Source organism: Sphaeramia orbicularis, chromosome 24 (genome assembly GCF_902148855.1).
Source record: "Sphaeramia orbicularis chromosome 24, fSphaOr1.1, whole genome shotgun sequence".
Taxonomy (NCBI): Eukaryota; Metazoa; Chordata; class Actinopteri; order Kurtiformes; family Apogonidae; genus Sphaeramia; species Sphaeramia orbicularis.
Window position 1 is genome coordinate 7,246,553 of NC_043979.1, and position 21,286 is coordinate 7,267,838.

The following is a 21,286-nucleotide window of genomic DNA, read 5'->3' on the forward strand; positions in this document are numbered from 1 at the left end:
TTAAAAACAGATGTTAAATTATGTTTAAAAGCATGGCAGTGAATGTTAATAACTAGAAATACCTTCATTTTACATCTGGTTTTACACCTACTTTTACAGTGAAACATTGAATATTTAGTTTCTTTTCATTATAGGACATATTTGTGATGATATTTAGGTTTTCCACAGTGAAGAAATAACCATGTAGAGGAAGTGTTAACCCAAGCCAAACCATTTAACATTACATGATAATAATAAAGTTTATATTGTAGTATTTATAGCTGTATCATTTAATATTGACCAGGTTGATGGGAATATGTGAGGAGGTTTGTGGTTATTTTAAATAAGATTCACTCAAGGTGTTTGAGGCGAACACGGATATTACGATAATTGATCCAGCTGTTTCTGCAACAAAACCAGAAATGTCAAAGTGTTGGCACTGATGAAAGAGTTGAGGGATTTTACATAAGTTTTATGACTCTTGTACACCAAAAGGGCCGGATTTAGGAACTGGATGAGAAGAAGACTTGGATGTGTTTTCTTTTTATGCAATTTTATATTGGTTTAGCAGAATTTAATTACTTCAGCACATTTTAACCCATTAAGACCCAGTGGTACTTTTATGGCAGCTTCTAAATGATTTTTTTTTCTCTCTTTTTAAACTTTCCTATGTGATTTATCACCATTTATTTTAATAAAAACCTCTGTGTTTTGCATTTTTCAGTGTAAATCACTTACTTTACCCTATATTTAATTTACTGATCATGTAGATGTTCATTAAAGCTCAGAGTAGACTTAAAGGTATTATGCAAAAACAGAGAAAACTGAAGAAAAAGTGACTGTTTCAGCAAGTGAGGACTATTACCATGTGTTACAGTTTTGCGGCTAAAACTCAACAGTTTATGGAAATAAAACAGAAGCAAAACTGTGTGACTACTTCAGTGAGGACTCAGACTCAGGTGGACACCCAGCTGATAGAGTGTGCTAGTCTGGGAGCTCATACCATGATGTGACAATGATATTGAATTATTTACTCACTTACGATGGGTTTTTGGCCCCAAAACTATAGTTGTTGAAGAATAGGACCAGGACCAAAGGAGACAAGTGAATGTTTTGGGCAGATAGCGGGGTGGACTCTCACGTACCTTGAATCGCGGAGCTTCCCTCCTCCACGTTCATTCACACCGCATGACATCTGCGCCCGCGCCCGCGTGTGTGTTGCAAGCAAGGTTGCACAGGAGGAAGGGGCGGGGCGTGACAGAGATGAAAGGGCACCATGACCAGGTCCAGTGACAGCGAAATTAAACCACTCTTAACATTTATTATCATTGATCAAAATTTTAGTCATGCAGTTTTTTTGCGAAAAAAACAAAAACAAAACAAAAAAAAAAAAAAAAAAAAAAAAAAAAAAAAAAAAAACGAGTAAAAAGGGCACTTGCAGGCGCAGGATCAAAGCGGCAGGGGCTCAAGCCCCCCGGCACCCTGCTTTGCACGTGCCAGATGTATAATGATCTTATAGAACATGATGCATTACTGTAGACTGATCCAGACAAAAGTATATAAAACACTTCAAGATAGTTCACTCTTACAGATGTACAGCAGTAAAATTAATCCCATTATCACTGAAATAGACAGCTATTATTGGTTATACTTTAGAATATGGAACCTTAACTTGTAGTATTTACAGTTATTTGTATTTTCATGAAGGAAAGGGATCTTCCTCCACTGTTAATGCTTCGAAAGTAATGATTCAGTCTCGTTATTGAGACGTAGGGAGATTTTGCAATCAGGAAACAATTTTGTTTTTAATTTAGTGAAATGGGACAGCTGTCAAAGATGTGGTCGTGACTGTGTTCAGTTCTGTCCTCTACCTCATGTCACCATGTACTCTCAGTTACTGTACAAGAGGGACCCCCAGGCACTGGCCTGGATTTTCACACTTGTGGCCCACTTTATGTATATTGGTGTCATGGTGAACTGACTGTATGGGGCTGTGACCATGACAAATACTGAATATTCAAATATGAGGAAAATGTTCCCAGTAGTAGGTCTTTAAGTCACGATTACCGACTACCAGCTCTGGCACTAATTGGTTCATTTGCATTATGAAATTTTTAGATTCTGCAGCATTTAAATATTTTATTTTGAAACTCTGTTTTTATTCCACTTTTTTTCTATTTCACTCATCCCTTGCAGCTCAGGGCAGCATTGCAAGTCACTAAATACAGTGGTTAACAATGGTTATTACATTATCTGCTTCAGATATTAAATGGGTTAAATCTTACATACTTTATTAAAATGACTTTAAAACAAATGAAAGTGCTATTTGTATAATGTTTTCAGTGTATATGAGTGTTACTCTGCATACATATCAGCTTGTGTCCATTTATCCAACAGATTTCTCCATGTTCCAGTATATACCTTTAAAATGAATGTATTGCAATTAGAGGTAAGATCTTAAGCCCAAGCCCGAGTCCGACCCGACCCGGGTCGGGCCTAAAATGTCAATCATTACGTTCGGGTCGGGTCGGGCTTCTCTCTCGCTGACTTTTTTTTTTTCATTGTTCTTCTTTGTCTCTCTGCCTCTCTCTCTCTTAAAGTGCCGCGCTAGATTCTTAAGGACGTACTGCTGCTGTGGTTTATGGCCCAATTTTCAACCCGTCAAAATGACGGACGGCCTTAAATTTTCCCCGTCAACTCTTAAAAAAATCCGTCAATGATGGAAAATTGTCGGTTAATGTAACCTCTGCAGACACAGAAATATAAAAGATGTAAATGTTTATACAGTCTTGTTTAACTTAGATTTCGTTACAAAAGACAGGCTTTAATTTGTTATCATAAATCACCCCTCCTCCTCCCGAGTCCTCACAAATAAAATATTAAATTTCGGGTTTGCTTCGGGCTCGGGCCTGCAAATCAAGTTAGTTGGTCGGGCTTTAATACCCGTGGGCCTGGGTCGGGCTGGATTTTTAAGGCCCGATCTTACCTCTAATTGCAATGTAGTCTTTTGCTCTGACACAAACATTCCTTTGGACTAAAACATTTTGTATCATTAATTCATAGTTTGACTCAAGACTGTATCTGTGAAACTACTGCCAACCGGCATTTTTGACTGAATTTTTTTTTGTAGTTTCATTACTTTTATTCTGGAGGCATTTTACTTTTAGACCGCTAATATCTCCTAATTGGATCATTCAAAACAGTAAGTCCTTTCTTGTACTTCAAGATAGAGGTTAACAGAAGCTAACTGGCTAGTTTAGTTGGCTTGTCTTGTATTAGGGTACTGTCTGAATACATTAAGCCTAATAATGGATTCTATTCATAATGTAATTACAAAATCAGAACCAAAAATTACACAAAATCATTTAACTTTGGGTGAAAAAGGAGTGGTAATTAGAGTTTGTACGAGAGTACCACTTATAAATGTATTTATGCATTCTCCTTCCATAAAACATAAATAAATAAAACTTTATTTTAGTAAAGAATTATCGACAATATTCTCAACATTACAGACCATATTATTTATAAGCAATCGGACAAGTCAGAGGTTTAATTAATATACATTAAAACAAGAGAAAAAAAAACACTCTTGTACATGAATTAGACATGTAAACATTTTAACAACCTTCAAATTAATCAAGCAGACATCTCACTTGAACATCCATTAATATTAGATTTCAAAGATAATAGATGTATTCTAAAAGTCAGCTCCAGAGGCCAAGGTTTTCCAGTGGGTTGAAAGTTCAGACTCTGCTGATTCTGGGAACTAGAGAACCACTTGGTGAAAGGGAAAAGATAGAATATTAGCAATGAAGCCAGGAACTATCCTAGCCCTATGACAGGTGCTTTCTTGACCACATCAATATTTCTCCAATATTTTTGCAAGAGGTGATCTTGTAGACAGAGGAAAATTTATATGGCATGTCGAGTATAAAAAAAAAAAAGTAGTGATAATGTGGATTATTAAAACCAAAAGTGCATCAAAGAACATTGGTATTTCACCGTTCATCTGTTCACACCACTAAACCGATAGACTGAACACAATACTCTCACTGGCAGCAACTCTGTTTTCTGCTGAAGATCACAGTACACAGAGCATCAGATGTTGTTGGAATACCTCTGTGATGGTTATTCAAGTAACTGACTAAAAGTGATTAAAACCTCCTGGTTTTCGTCACTCCAGTAGCAGCCTCCATCCCAGCTTTGGTGCCTCATCATGTTGAAATGCTCTTAATACAGAACATTGTTTTAATAAACCAGCTAATGCAGTCAGCAGGTCTCAGGTCTCCATCTTCTCCTGCTTCTTAAAAAGCTTCATAAGTTGGTAAAATCTTTGAGCAACCTAAAAAAGAAGTCAGGTGTGTCACTGCATTTCCTTGAAGAAGTCTTTATTCTGTTAGTATGACTGCTTAACCTCACACAAAGTCATTCATGTTAAAAATTATGAAGTGGAATGTTTCCTAAAATGAGTGTTCAAAATGTCTAATGTAATGGTTGGTTTATATAATGTTCTGACTTACGTGAGCAGATGGCTTATTCAATTTTTCTGCCAAGGCTGAAAAAGTCTCGCGTGAAGCCCCTTTTGACTTGAGGTCAATAAGAATGGCTCGATCTTCATCTCTGGAAGAAGCAGAGCAAACCTATTCAGAAATAAGCCTTTATACACAGTGGACAAGTAAAATAAATGTCCTACTAAAGAGAAAAAGACAGACATAATGGATGAAATCAATGTTACAATACAACCCAAACTGTGGACAAGTTACACGAAAACTGGAGATAAAATGCCATAACGAGATGAAACAGCACTGATGCTCAAGTACATTAAGAGTTTAGTGATATCAGACATTTAGATAATCTAATAGTCCAATACTCAAAAAATCGACACTAGAATGAGAAAACAACCAAACAGGTAATACTTGTTTTTGTATAATTTTTAAAAAGATGTCTCCATGGTGCAGCTCTACTAGTTTATTTACTCAAATTTCACTTTTATTTACTTTATATTTTAGTTTATCTTTTATCATAACTCATGTTAAAAAAAAAAAAAGTAGACAAAGATTTGTGGAACATTCGGTAATAAACATCTGGTTAATACCAGTGGTGTGGTGCAAGGACTACCATAAATGGCAAGTAAAACTCCTGCCTACAGGACAAAGAATGAACCAGTATATTGACAGCTATCTGCCTTGTTGTCTGCTGTTAGCCTATCTGCAAATAACATGCAAGTTCATTGATAGCAGCAGCTGAAGGCTTATATTAAACTGCTTTAAACAGTTGCATTTGTGCTCATTCAAAATGACTGATAAAAGGCTGATAAAGGAGTTAAATTTTTTTTTAGCATGGTAAAGTTTCTTTGTTTCCCTGAAACAAAAAGGTAGAATAAGTAAATAATACAAACCAAGAAAACATTGCTATGGCTTTGGCAAAACTGTTCTTCTTAACATTGATACTGCTGCTTATTCGGGACATTAGTTTATCTTCTGTAGAAGTGGATACTGACCTGGTCCATGCTACAACCACCTCACCCTTCCTCCTGATGACATTCTTAGCAGAGAGACTGTTAGGTGAAAGCGACGGTGATGACAGGATGTCACAGTTGTCTTGGCTGGAGTTAGACACCATCTCTTCTGTACTGTTGTTTTTGTCTTTTCTTGACCGCTTAGCTTTTGATTTTACTTGGTTCCTCTTTCGCTTTCTGTCTCCGTCCCTCTGGTCATTTTCTGTCCTTTCCTCTGCTATTATAAGATTTGTGTCTGAATCTGTCACCTCCATTTCATCTCTCTCTGAATCAAAAGTTTGTAGTGCCAAGGTCTGACTCTTTTGAGGTATTTCAAAGCATTCAGCGGTGGCGTGCACACTGTAATCTGCCAAGGCACTTTTACAGGGACTGATTCTTTTTTGACATTCTGACACAATAGCTTTTGATGGACTTTCTTGATTTGCCTCATCTTTTTCTTTGTGGCAAGTTTGTCTCTCAGTTGCAATACCTTCTTCAGTGTTTGCTTGGCTTAGCACAAACAAATGATTAGAGCTTCGACCAACGTTGTGCCCAGTGTTGTCCCATGTTTGTGGAGACTTGGACAGTTTCTGTGCTTCCTCTGAAAAAACATCCTTTGAGGTGATTCGGTGTGTTAACAGAACTTTGTCAGCTGAACCTTTTGTTGGGCTGAGATGCCTCTGGAACATTGCAGAGTTTACACTGTTGTCTGGTGGTTTCACTATACATGGACTGGTGCTATCCATACCTTCTCCTTCACAGTGCTGGTCCTCCTCTGTTAATGTCCGACTGAGGCTTTCATTGGCTATCAAAGTGGTATCTGCACTTCCTGCTGCTTGACGGATCTTCACAATGAAATGATCATTGGACTTTTCCATCACTAGTGCCTGCATGGGCAAGTCCGGCTTAAAGGGGAAAGGAGTATCCACTGTCTCCGAGGTGATACTACTGGAGTCACAGCTGGAGTTGTCCGTGTCCAAGGCTAAGTGGATGTCATACTCTGTGGCATCTTCCCCGTCAAGCAATGCATCCTCACTAAAGTGAGCACTGATAACACTGTCCGGTGTGGACATGAAGTGCATGCTTTGCGGCTGAAGGAAGCTAAGGTGACTGTCGGATTTGAGAGGTGATGGAATGGTGAGGGACACAGCCAGATCTTCAGCTAGAATGGAGAAAGACCTCTGTGCACCCAGCACTGATCTGCTCTCTGATGGCACTTCTAATAAACAACTTTCATCAAAAAAAGCCGGATTCAGCTGAACCTGGTCCTTGGATCTTGGAAATGAGACCTTGCGAGGTGAAATGCTGGACCATGTTGTGATAAGTTTGGAGGGGGTATCAAATTTGTTTGGTGAAAGCAGTTTAGAAGGAGAATCAAATTTAGCTGGAGTGGTGATGCTGATGAGTCTCTCCCCATCCTTCCTTGGAGTGTTGAGGGACCAGGCAGTGTGGTCTCCTGAAATCACATTGCTTTCCAGTAAATCGGATCCTTGCAGGAGACACTTGAAAATTTCTCCCATTTGAGAGTCTCGCACCAGGTTAAATGTCAAACTAGAAGCTTGCTGCTCTGTGAGCAGTTCAAAGTCTGTTTTGTCCAACAGTGAGCCATTGTGTGAAACAACCAAAGAGCATGAATTACTTTTGTCCGGGGTACCAAGAACATTTTTGGGTGGAACGAGAGTCAACGCAGCATTTCTATTTGGGCTGGTTAGTGGATTAGGATCGACAGTTTGGTCTTTTTCCATATTTGTCATTCTGATATCTTTCCCTCTGCTTCCGAGGCCAGTTTTGTAAGGCACCACAGCACATGGTTTGATTCGATTCAGGCTGGCTGGAGCACAGTGAACATCCTTCTGTTGCTGTCTGGATATCTCAGTAGACTTTCTGTACTCAACTGGAACTCTGGTTGGTTTGCAAAGACTCTTCAATGTTGCATAAACATCTCTCAACAAGTAGTCAACTTGAACATCTACAAAGTCCCACAGCTTTTGTTTCAGGTCAACTGCCTGCTGCTCAAAGATACGTTTCACAATCCCATTATTTAATACTTTGCTGAACACAGATGCAATCATTTTCTTCAGTTTGCCTTTCAAGTCACCAGATTTACAGCAAATCTGACCCAAATCTGCTCCATCCACAAATTCTAGAAAAGACTCCTGAAAATTCTCCATTACACCATAGAAGCTTTTCTTAGGGAAGGTTTTATGTAGTTTCATGTACTTTTTTCGAATCTCAGCCCGAACCAACTTGAATGTCTCCATTACATCCTCTATACTGGTAAAAGAAGCTTTAGATTCAGCAGGGCAAACTGTTTTAAAACGACTTTTCATAGCCGGACTTCGTGTTGACACTCCGGCTGTGTCTTTAGCTTCTTTGGAGGGAACACTTTCCTCTTCAGATTTCCTCTTTAACAGAGGCTTGGGGCTGGCTTTATTTCTAACTGGTCGCACTAACTTCACCCTCATTGTTGCAGGAACAGGAGAAGCTGCAGCAGCTTCATCACTTTCACTGACAATTTCCCCCTCCTCCAATTCAGTATCAGAGGGAGTGGAAAGCAAGTCAGATACCTTGTCCATCAAATGCTGGGTGTCATGTTTAGGTGGAGAACCAGGGTACTTATTTTCTTTGTTTACATCCACGGTCTTGGAGGTGGCATCAACAGCAGTACTGGAGAATTCTGTACAGGGAAAGAGAAAAGACAATTATATGGACATTTCTCTCTCTAATCAATCAGCATCAAAAGATTATAACCTTGGATAACGGATCTGTCTTCCTTTAAGTTTCCTATTATGTTTGTGTATAATGTATGCACTACTTTCTGTAAACTAAATTGGCTCATAGGGACATTAAAGTTTAACTTTACTTAGAGGAAAATGTATCATGTGCCACACACTAACTGTTCTCCCTTCCACAAGAGGCTCATTTTTACTTATGGCTTATAGATCGCAAATACAGGAGTTGTACCTTCAGTGTAATTTTAATATGCTTTGCTCAGTCGTATGTGCTTTATAAAGTGGCATTACCACAAGTATAAACACCAAGTGTTAATAGCTTCATAAATATGCTCTCTACAAAACAAAGCACAACCCTATAAATGTTGGCTGTGCCTTTACTTACCATTAAGAGTATATTAATATCTGATCAGATGAGCCTTGATTAATCTTTTTTAACAGTCACACTTTAAATAAAACTTTCTACAATAAACAAGACTGAAGGTTTTGATAATGTAGCATGTTAGCTTAAGACTGATCGCATCCACTAAAGACTCCACTTGGCTCAGTCTTGAGACTTGAATAAGCTATCGCCTAAACCTCAACTTATCTCCTTATCTACTGTGATGATAAATACACTCAAAAGTGGCCTTTATTACCTATCTGGAGGCTTTTGACGTGGCCTGGCTTGCCCTGAACATGTTGCAGACTCCTCTTGGCAACTCGTACTGGGCTCCTTAGAGGGCTTATAGCATCAGGGATTCTCTTCAGATTGCTCAGCGTTCGCATCATTGAGTCCTCATCATGAAGTAGCGGTACTGAACTAGAAGGCTCAACATTCCACTCATGATGCTTTCTAGGACTGAAGTTCTTCTTTGGTGTCAAAGTGAGATGAGAATACTTCTCACCCTTGTTCTCAATTGGCATTTCCTCTGTTGTACTGCTGACATCTTCATTTGAATGTGTTAAAATATAAATGGCCTCAGGTAAACTCAGCCCCTCTTGTGGAAGTGATTCTAGGTTTATTGTACTAGAAACATTGTCAGCATTTTTGGAAATGTCCTGCATTCTACAAACATCTGTCTTAGATGGTGGACTGGAAGGTGGTAGCAGAGATGTGCCTTGCAGGACAGTGGAACATGTTTGTGGAATTTCAGACTTATCCTTCTTTCTAAGGTGTCCAATGACAGAAACTTGTGAGTGTGATGCAGTTAAATCTTCAATAGGTGAATCCACAGATGTTTTTGGAGATTCTATGTTTGTTTTGAAGACAGAGGAATCAGTACCAGAGACAGATTGATCAGTACAAGTTATTTTCTCTGAAGAACTGCTTGTGTCTTCTTCAGTTACCAACAGTCTAGATTCAACTGTCTGTTTGGTTTTGCCCTTATGAGTAGGAGAAAAGTCTTTGTCAGTTGTTTTTGGACTATTCCCCTCTGCTAATTTTGGTGTGAGATTCACAGTCACTGGATTCTCAGCAGTATCAAGGCCTTGGATATTAAGTGAGGTAGTTTGAACGCAATTGTCTTCAGGTTTCTTTTCAGCAGCCGGAGGTTCATTCTGATGATGACCCTTTTCTGTCAAAACTTTCTCATCATCATACTTCTCATATGTTCTTCCTCTGGAAGTATCTGTAGAATGTTCTGCACCATTATTCAGCCCACCTTCTAATTCACTACTGTCCACTTCATCGATGACACACATATCCTCAATATTAGGCTGGAAAATGTCCCCTTCGGGTCCATTGTCATGTGCTTTGGGATCATCCTGACCGGCCTCAAAAGGACAGGTTGGCTTCTTAATTGGTGACAGGGTTAGATTCAATGTCTCCATGAAACACAGCTTCCTATTGGGACTATCTTCCCCCCCAGAAACATTTTGTTCTTTAGATGGACTTCTTAAGCTCTTGTGTCTTTCTTTACCATGGAATGACTCTTTTGATCTTTGTTTATCTTTGCTCATCTCGGATGATATACTTCTCTTACGGCTTCTATTGGTTTCCTCTTTCCGTTGTCTTTCCTCTTTGAATGAACAGTCCTTTGAAAGTTTATTACCATCTCTTTCTCTTGAGTGTTTGTGGCGCTCTGACTTTTTATGGTCTTTTGAGTCTGAACCTCTGCTGTGCCGTTCACTACTCCAGTTTTTCCTGTGTTCGCGGTTGTAGCCGTCTTTAGAGCTAGGTTCAGAGTCTGGTGTGGCTTTTCTGAGTTTATCTTCTACAGTATGATAGTTCCTGCTTTTAGATGACTTACTGTCATATTTCCATTCTGAATCTTTATGAGATCGTTTTTTCTCAGGGTGGTCCTTGCTGGGATCTGAGATCCATTTCTGGGATCCAGTTCTATGCCTCCTACCTGTTGATTCAGACTGATATTTTTCCTCTTTGTGTTTGGGCTGTTGGTCTGATTCACTACGTTGGGCTGATGAACTGATGCTTGATTTGCTGGTGGTGTGTTCAGTCTGTTTGTCGGGTACATCTCCTCTTGAGGAACTTTTTGTATGAGAGGTTGGTTTTGAAGTTCTGGCCTTGTTGTCCCCTGCCTGATCTGTTCTTTTCTTAGATGGTACAGGGGGGTCTCGGTACTGACAGTCCTCCCTGGGAGGCAACGTCGGTAAAGGTGGAAGAGGGGGAGGTGGAAGTGGAGGTGGAGGAACACTGGGTGGAGCTGGAGGAGGCTGACAATTTGTGGAGGTAGAAGAATGTTTCGAATTGCAAACGGAGGAACTTTGATCCCGCAGATTGTTTATGCGACTTTGATGGTGATAATGACGACCTCTCTCTGACCTGATGAAAAAATGTTTGACAGTTGATTGAATAGACCACAGACTACAGGTACATATTTATATTGATGTCTACAAATCAGAGTGGTTGACTAATCTGAAAATTATCAAGATAACTGATCTGATTATCTGTTTCAAGCATTGATACTAGGGGTGTGACTCAGCTCACGAGATAAGACGATACATAATATTGGGTTCACAAGGACAAGACGATATTTCACATTACTTTTAAGAAAACTAAAATGACAAAATATATAACCAAACAAAGACTTTTTTTATTTAACAAAATTACAAAACAATGTTGGTGCATTTTGAAATGTTGTATAACTTGCATCCATCTTCCGGGGGTCTCCGTAAGTACTGCGATGTACCTCACCTATCTCCACTTCAACGAGAAATATCATCACAATCTAATCTCGTGAGATCTCATGGCACGAGATCTAGTCACACCCCTAATTCATACAAATTAATTTTCAGCCATACTTACTGTAGATTTAACCTCTGAATTTCAGCATCTTTTCTTGTCACCTCCAGTCGGGCTGTTTGTAAAAGTGCAGAGATGTTCTTTTTCAAGTGGCAGTTCTCTCTGTTCAAACCAGTGTTCTGTAAAAGATGAGCATACAGTTTTATTGCTTTCTGTGTTTTTGCAGGGGGTTCAACCCGGAGGTCGTGCCAACTGAAAATATTCCGTCATTGACGGATTTTTAAAAAAGATGACGGGAAATTCTGAAGGCCGTTTGTCATTTTGACAGATTAAAATACTGACAGTTTTCACACAACACTGTGAACAGAACCTGCTTGCATCTGGTCTGTCTGTCTCTTAACAAGGCATCCAACAGTCCATAACAGCATCCTACCTGTATATAAGCCTACAGTGCCACCGTTCACAACTATGCTGAACACAGCACTGCAGAGTCCTGCACTGGGTCTGGTACCTGACGGGTAACCCGCAAAAACATGCAGGGACTGGTAAAAAAAAAAAAATAAGAAGAGGAGCACAGGTGAAATTAAATGAAATGCAGGTGGGGTAGCAGGCAAGGAAGTAAAAAATAGAAGAGGATTCACGGATGAAAATAATTTACAGGACATTTAACAATGACGATCATCTAATTTCACCGTGGTTGAGCCACAGCCAATTTGTATGATTGTGACGTGAGCCTCACCTCTGTTTACATCTGGCCAAAGACGTCATTGAGCAGCACATATTAAGAGATTTATTGATGGTGTGCGTTTTAGCCAAAAATAAAACCCTTAAAGGTGAGATACTGTGTAGACAACGTGTTTAATCACAGGTCGGGTCGAGGGTCTAATGTACGCAGGTACGGGTGGGTTCGAGTTTGGAAAAGTGGACCCATGCAGGACTCTGCAACACCGTTACTTCTGTCAAATGACTCACTGTTAGTTCACCTGTAGTACACCCCCTGTCCAGTTGATGGCAAGTGTGCATATTAATCACTCATTGTCAAGTCTTGTCTCATTGTTTAACTGACTTTAGCCAAAATTCATATGGTACTTTGCTAGTGCAAAACGTCAAGGCACTCGAGTCTCCTTAGTCATTTTAAAAAGCCCAGTAAAGGTGATAGCATTGATAAATGAGGTGAAAAAAGAGGGACTGATGCGGTGGAGGATAAAGGACAAGTAATAGTGATAACGTTTATCTGCCAGCAGCAACTACAGTTGCTCCATCATTGAGATGTTTTTGAAAATTAAATACTATTGAAAATTTCTCATTATTAATTTGAAATGACGGATAATGTGTTATGACAGAATTTTTACCACCCTCTTTGTCAAAATGACGAACAAAAATGTCCAGCGCAACTTCTGGTTCAACCATCCATTCATGCGAACGTACCGATAGACTGTGTACAATGTCACTAGGAATGATAGAAAAAAACAATGTGAGGATTCTGTAATTCAGTCTATTGGACTGTGATTGGGGGAAAAATTAAAAATTAAAGTTAAAGCCAATTCTTCGGTCCCATGAAAAGAGGATAGTATGAGCTGTCAATCCCTCTAAGAGAAATTGACTGAAAGACTGTAAGACTGTCATCACAAATTTTTTTCAAATTTGTAAAACCCGAGTGATATCCTAATTCTCACTAATCCATTAATCTTTCCATGCTTACACACCTGAATCACTTCTCTCATGGTGTACAACTTCGAAGATGACTCTATCATAAACGTAGTCCGCTTGTTTACATAACAAACCAAAATGTCCCTCGGGCCTTTTCGGAAATTTTTTCGTGAAGTACATTTTGGGAATGGGAATTCCACGCAGCAGCAATTTTGCTGAACCCAAATGTTGCCTTTACCTCCATCCACAGACTAAACTCATTCTTTAAAACAACCCTGGTGGACTGTATAATTTTACGTTGTAGCGGTCTGGCTTGTTTTATTGGCAAATCTGTGAAAAACAGCTTTCACTTGGTTGCCATTCCTACAATGCACTTTGCAACAAAATTTCTGAAAAGGCTGGAGTGACATCTCGGTTTGTTGTATAAACAAGTGAACTGTGTTTATGATGGAGTCATCTTAAAAACTGTTCACCGTTAGGGAAGTGATTCAGGTGTGTATGCACGGAAAGACTAAAGGATTAGTGAGAATTAGGCTATTACTTGGGCTTTTACAAATTACAAAATTTGTGATGAAAGTCATACACTGCTTTAAAATGAAAAAGGGCAATCATCATCTGTCTCTATGATAATTATACACAAGCTGCACAACATCAACTGTTGCACATTTATTGTTTTATGATATGGCTCATCACTCTAGGTCAGCTGTGGTAGGTTATAATAAGGCTGATATGGTGTTGTTTGAAAATTACATTAATTGAATTTGTCTTCTGTTTTAAAATTTTCCTGAAGTCTTAGGCCAATGTAATACAAAATGTGTGCTAAATCACAGCATCAGAAGGGTTCTGGTCAAATAAAATAGTTTGCCAGCTAGTGGTTGAACAAGACGGCATCTACAACCTAAACAATAATCACTCCATACTTAAAGTAAATAATTTTTCACAAAGTAATTACATTTTTGGGAACTGAAAACCAAATGTCAATCTAAAACCATATGTTGTTTTTATTTTCAAATATTCTTCCACAGCCAAATGAAGCAATGTGCAACTAAAGCAATAATGCACATTTCTTAACATGCAAAAAAGGACAATAACACAAACCTTTAGCTCCAGCTGCTCCAGTCTCTTGCGCATCTCTGCAATTTGGTTTTGAGCTGCTTCGTATCTGGACTTCAGCTGCAACCAAAAAAATCTAAGCTTTACATTTCATTAAAACATCTTACAGCAGACACATAGGACATACATATACACAAAGGACAACTCACATACAAATTATTACAAAATTAGACCTATTGCAAACATTGACCTGTAGTTCAACTCTCCCCTCAACAACCCTGAACGTGTCCAATGAGTTACTTTAGAATAATCCTTGCCCAACTATGTAATACAACTTAAGGTGCAGATATCCACCCTGTGGAAACATGAATAAAGGGTGAACACTGCAGGCAAAACAAGTTTTACCCTCAGGCCTCCAAGTAAGAAAGCAGCGTTAAGCAAGTCAGCAGTGAAGAGGAAAGTTAAATGATGGAACATGTTAAATAACCTCAGTGTACGAAGACTCTCTGCTCTGCTGTTCTTCAGTTATAATTTCTTCAAACAGATCCATAGATTCCTTCAGACCAGAGGGCGGTGACTTATCTGTAATGTGTAAAAACAAGAATAGACATTTAATACACAAACAAGCTGAAAAATATCTATGACTATCTTCCAGATCTAGAACATTATAAAAAAAATTAACTTGTAACAAATTAAACAGAATATTAAATCACAGACTTACCTGCTTTGCTGCTAAAACCAATATCCAGGCCATCATAAATATCCACTGAATCTTCATTGTCATCAGGTGCAAGGACTGCGGATATTAGAAATGGATTACATGACAAAAATAAGTTCTTTTCTCCACATCAAGTCACTGCCTCAACTTACTGATGTAAACATAGTCAGTCCTCCTTTATTTCACCATACTGTTGGTTCCAGTTTTGATTTTACAGCAAGATTTATGAGGTCACTCTGTTGCAGCTGCAACTATTAGCCGACTTATCAAAACAAAACAAAACAAAAAAAACATTACAGATCAACTGTTTCTAGGGTGGTAAATCTTTGGTGGAAACTTAAAGTATAATGATCAGTTTATCAAGAGTCATGTGGTACGGCAGTAATATTAAATGTTGATTTTTTTTGAGTGTTATGGACAGTGTGTAATTTTAATCCACTTTTTCCTACGCACATGTGTTTAATTTTCTAAATAACTCTATATGATCTATACTGCATGTCTAATTAAAAATAAATAATACATAACAAAGAGCTGCACTCTAAAGGATGTGAACATGTATTATTTGTTAAAAAATAAAAAAACATTTTTAATAAAATAAAGTAATTAATCAAATTAATTCCATATATTGTCCACCTCTAGCTGAATGCCATGGTGATATAAGGCAAAAACTAACAACATATGGTGCAGTTGGTGGCAAAGAGGAAAGGATCTGGAGCACAGAAACTAATGCCATGCCAGTAATCACATAGCTTTGTGGTGAATACTAATGTTTCTATTAAGCCATAACAACTACTGGTTTCACTGGTAGATACATTGATAATTCACTATACACTTTGCTAAAACCTCAAAACAGTTCAGAATTCTTTCAGAACCCTTTGCTAAAGTGAAAAGAACTAAAGTGCACCTTCTACTTACAAGTAGGAGCTACATTGGTGTCCATGGTTTCCAATATGGCAAACACCCTTTTGTTTCAGTTTCTCGACAATGAGTACCTGAGGATAAATGCCAAAATCAAATCAACACCTCTTGCAGTATCATTATTATTATACAACAGTTTGACCGATGTCCAATTACTGACAGTAACATACTTGGCACATACATGAACTATATAATTTTGCACAAAAAATAATGAATATGTATTAATATGTTAATACATTTTATGGCTGATGTATGAAGAGATTTTTTTAAATTCTATGTTCATTAATGTGTCAAAATCTGTGTTAACTGAGACACTCATAGCCTTGCAACATTTTGATATGTTAGAAAATACTGTGTTCTTTTTGGTACAGATGAGATAAAGCTAAGGTTAACTGAAGTTCACACGCTGTGGCTGTTATTATCTCTTGTGGTTATCCTGATGTTTATCACTGTTGTTAGCATTTATTCGCATTTCAAGCTAACTGTAAGGCTAACGCTAACTCTTTTGTTCACAATTCATCGAAGAACAAAAAAGCACAGGCAATTAGACAGTTAAATAAAACATGATGAACTTGGTTTAAACCTTTTAAAGTTTTTGGTGTTGATTGTAATCATAACGTTTCTAGTTGAATGTTGCTACATGTTTTAACTTACTGCATATTATTTACACACTAGTACTGCTGCTGAACCCTGACAACGTATGAGCTAACTACTGCTATTAACCAAGTCCTAAATTCTTCAATTTAACAAACTCAGAATTTCCATTTCATATAAAAGCCAGAACAGAGGACACTTACGAACCAAGCCCACTTTATTAGAATTTCGAAAAACATCATCACATAATTTCTCAGATAACACAAATCTACGAAACGTTCACATATATTAAACATTTTAGCGCATTTATATTTTTTGTATTACTGGTTAACTCCTTATCAACCAGCAAGCTTAGATCATCACCGGTTGAATTCATTCATGTAATTTAGTAGATAAATAGGTATGACTGAAGGGAATCCAAAAAGGGCTCAGTCGATGAGCTATAAATGCTCCCCTTATCCTACCACATCAGCTAAATGTTCATTAAAAATACCTTATTACGACTGAAAAACAGTGAATATGTCGTCTTACTTGGGTGTATTGTGTATCCTCTCGTTGTTGACAACTGTTGTTGTAAAGCCGCGCCAACACTTCATTGCACAGGAAGTAACGACATTTTCCCGCGGTCTGTCACTGCTTCACAGCTGTGGGTGTATTCTTTCCAAAAACTGGTCCTAAATCATCAGTAAGAGGCCACAGAATTACCCGACCCGCGACCCCTGAGCTTCTTCAATAGTTCGTATTCTCCCACATTTCCCGAACACTAAAGAAAACGTTAAATCCTCTACTTGAGGGAATTCACACGGGCGAAAGTTGATGTTTCTCGCGGAGTTGCACCGACCCGCAGTCACCGGCGTCGCTGTGTATGCGTCATTACTGTGCGACGTGGTGGGATTGGGAGGGGGAGCTGAACCGGAAGAACTTCAGTCTTAACTCACATGTGGACAGGAATTTAACAGTAGAGACGGGAACGTGCTTGTGTGTTGTGATACTAGGTGAGCCGGAGCACCGCTATTATATTTGTGTTAATAGAGTTAAATCCTCACACCGGGTCAAAGGCGTTTGTGAGCCCGTTGGCTGTGTTAGCTCGGAACACCACAAAAGACAAATGATACGATGGAAAATTTGGAAGTGAACCTGTCATCCCTGGGAACCATATCCAGACATGTTGACAAAAGTCACAACCAACTCGGCCAGTATTTGTCCAAACAGGTAAGATCAAGTACTTTATGGTGTGTTTGGAACAGCGTAGTATGTTTATAGTGAACATGTATGACCATGTGCAGTTGTGTGTATCATGGAAAAGTCCCCCTCACCACATGTTAACAGTCATTGGACGTCCACAATTACACTGTACATGGTGCAGTTACGTGTACACAGTAGTGATGTTAACTTTAATCTGAGTATTAGGTATGGACACTTTATTAAAAAAAAAAAAAGGATCTTAGTAGAACAGAAATTTCACATGTTGTTCATAAAATGTATCAAAATAAAAAAGCAATTCTCCTAGAAAAGGCATATAACTAAAATACAAATCAATTTTGAAACAATAACCAGAAATTGATAAACTATGGTTGCATTAAAAATTCAATAGTGATTATTATTTGGAAATAATTTTATATTTCCTTAACGATAACTAGGATGACATAATTTTAATAATTGTTGTACTTAATATTTGCCTATTTCAAGATGAAGTATACCGAAGTTCCTACAGAACTGTTATGCTTAATATAATTGATTATATGTTTAAGGAAGAGTTTTTAAAATTAATCAGTTTATTGCAGAGCAGTAAACCCCACAAATCACTGAAAAAATTACAGCATTTTTAATTAGCCTACCTAGAAGTAGCTCTAGCATGGACCACATTGAAAGGAACACAATACTTTTGGTGGTACTTTAAAAAAAAAAAAACAAAAAAAAAAACATATTACGTTGTGAAGTGTATTCACATACTCAAATAAATTGTATTTTTTAAATCTAATGAACCTGGGGAAAAATGCTTTTCCCAAAAACAAATAAGGGTCAGTCCATCTCAGATCACTCCAAAAAGTGGCATTTTCAAACCTCACCCCCTCCAATTTTTATGAAAATTGGTATTTAGGTAATTCATAGCCAGAAAAGCTAAAAAATTAAATGTTAACTTTATCAGACCAACGGTTTTCGAGACATCGCATTTTCATACTTTTCTTTTTCACGAAAAGGCAGTGGCAGCCAAATTTCAAATTGCTGTAACTCAGCAACCACTGGTCCGATTTTAAAAAGCAAGGTATTTCTGTGAAAGGAATCTAAATCACCTAGCATTTTTTGGTGCATTTTGGTACTTTTGAATTGGATGACATTTTGACATATATTTTAACCTTGAAATTGACACTGGGACACACCCAACCTCTTTGACACCATTATGAAAAATGTAGCCCTATGTGTCAGTTACAACATATAAAAAATTTGAGGGGTTTTCTTTTTTATTTTCATGCAGTACCGTGTAGAAGCTGACATGTCCATTCCTTCAGAGATCCATTCAGTGTCCGTTCTGTATACTTCCATACACAGTGTCTCAAGTTGATGTATTCCAAGAAATATTGTCAAACACAAGCCAAAAGTCAATGAAAATTTCACAACTGTCTCTGTCTTACGAACACTAGGTGTCTGATTTTTACTCCTTGTCAAACAGGCCAATTCAAGCAGTGGTCAGATATTCTGGCAAGGTCATTATGAGAAATACTGTAGTTTCAGGTTGAATATCATTTCAAGAAGGGAGTGCTTATCACACAATGTACATCAAACATTCATAGTAAATTATGGATACCACTTTCAAAGATGTAGTCCTCCTCTTGTTTAGATGGAAGTCACAAGAGTCGCCACACTTTCACTTGAGAGCAGAATACTTTGAAAGAAGAACTTGCTCATGATGTAGGCATATTGTGCGTATATTCCCATGCTCTATCCTACTACGTAACATCAACAACTTTAACTCTTTATCTTATCTTTTAACTGTCCGAATGGCTGGAGCCGTGGTTCTTGTATAGTGTTTTTGGTGACAAGGGTCATTATCAGAATGGAAGCTACAGTTCTCCCTACAATAGACAAACAAGACACGCAATCTAGATTCATGTTTGACACAGTTTGATTATACCTCAGCTGACCTGGTCACTAATAGACATGAAAAGACCTAATCAGAAACATCATCAAATGATTTAAAATATGGTTGTGTAAAAGTCACAAAGGCAAATTTGAATTTTTGGAACTTAACAAACATTGTCAGTCATAAGACAGGGAAGCACACACAATAATCCTGCATTGGCTAACTTCAAAAGTACAAGTCATAGTACATATCTAAGTACTTCCTTTTCATCAATACTATAAAATTATAGATCAATCAAAATCAATAAATTTATGAAACTCTGGAGTACTTGCATTTCTCTGAGGTGTTAAATCAAGGAAATGAGAATTATGACTCTGTTCTTCCCTTGTTTTAAAGAAACTAAAAACTTGGAATGGTTATTGATGCCCACTCTCTGTGTGCAAGCTGCTCACAGCATGTGACCACAGCCTTACATACACCCTAATGCTTCATATTGGAAACACTGACTTCTTCCAGAAAATTGCTATCACAACATAGTAACAGATAGGGAACTAATTAAGATTACCCTCAGTTAGCAGCCAGAGGGCAAAAAGTAAATCTGGGTTTGTTTAGACCTGTCAAAAATACAAGATGATACCACAGCTGGACAAGGTACAGGTAGGCTCTGTATGCACATCTTCCGCACTCTTAATACACAGAATTTACTGTGAATCTTGAGGTAAGCCTATGTTCTATTCCAATTTGCTCAAGTTGAAAAAAGAAAACCCCTCCAAATTTTTTTATATGTTGTAGTTGACACATAGGGCTATGTTTTTCATAATGGTGTCAGAGAGGTTGGTTGGGTGTGTCCCATAATGTCAATTTCAAGGTCAAAAGGTCATCCAACTCGAAAGTACCCAAATGCACAAAAGAATCAATCTGAAATTTGGCAGCCATGCCCTTTTTCTCAAAAAGGGGAAAAAATGAAATTGTGATATCTCGAAAACCGTTGGTCCGAAAAAGTTAAAAATTTAAATTTTTGGCTTTTCTGGCTAAGAATTACCATACACCACATTTCATCAAAATTGGAGGAGGTGGGGTTTAACTTATTGGGTGAACTAAGATGGACTTGGACTTTGGTGCTCATGAAAATTTCTGTCTGTGACATTTTTCATGATCTTATCCACCATTTATTTACTGTGTCCAGGAATCGGAATTATGAGGGTAACCTACATTGTAATGTGTTCCCTTTAACATTCATGAAATGCATTGTGATAAGAACACATAATATTTGGGTATTTTACAACTTCTGAATCAAAATATGGGTCGCTGTGGTCAATTCATCACTTTCCATCACTTATTGAGTTGTGTCCGTAGATACCATGTCTTTAATGAGTTCAGTTTCATGCATGTTCCACAGACACTTTGGAATGAATTTTTTGTTAGGGACATATTGAAGTCAAAAAAAAAAAAGTAGCACTCACCATATACATAATAAAGCCAGATTTAGCAGAAAAATGTATAAACTTGTATTTTCTGTAGACAATTCACAGCAACAGTAGTCAGTGGCCAGTTGACAATGATGTTGTGTTTTTAAAGTAATTTCCTTGAAAGACTAAAGATATCATTAACAAATATGATCACATGTGCATCATATGACCAACTCTGTTCAGAATTTCACAAATATAATTATATATTAGGGTAATAGCAATTTAACCCTTAGGTGCCATTTGGGTATTTTTGTCCCTTTTTCTGTTTTCATTTGTTGTCTGTGCAGCAGCTTTTGGCATGAAATTTGGCAGAAATGTTTCCTTTTAGTTATATTTTTACTCTTTTTACTTTTAGATGTGTTTTATTTTCCCATGATGCATTTAGCACCCTCTGGCCACCCTCATGGACA

At 37.8% G+C, this 21,286-nt stretch overlaps 2 protein-coding genes across 2 annotated transcripts in view; one reads left to right on the plus strand and one right to left on the minus strand.

Annotated features, from left to right (window-relative positions):
- Positions 1–3,514: 3,514 nt before the first annotated feature.
- On the minus strand, positions 3,515–17,177 carry casp8ap2 (caspase 8 associated protein 2). The gene is made up of 10 exons (XM_030127799.1): positions 16,857–17,177; positions 15,729–15,805; positions 14,817–14,891; positions 14,583–14,677; positions 14,141–14,215; positions 11,456–11,571; positions 8,847–10,972; positions 5,480–8,153; positions 4,500–4,599; positions 3,515–4,321 (listed from the first exon to the last, which is right to left on the minus strand). The coding sequence occupies exons 2-10, from the start codon at positions 15,751–15,753 to the stop codon at positions 4,259–4,261; spliced, it is 5,349 nt and encodes a 1,782-aa protein (XP_029983659.1). The 5' UTR covers positions 15,754–15,805; positions 16,857–17,177; the 3' UTR covers positions 3,515–4,258.
- Positions 17,178–17,276: 99 nt separating this feature from the next.
- mdn1 (midasin AAA ATPase 1) overlaps positions 17,277–21,286 on the plus strand; it is a 103,928-nt gene continuing 99,918 nt past the window's right edge. The window contains 1 exon segment of the mRNA XM_030127817.1: positions 17,277–17,537. Coding sequence (XP_029983677.1) covers positions 17,442–17,537 — 96 coding nt within the window. The 5' untranslated portion in view covers positions 17,277–17,441.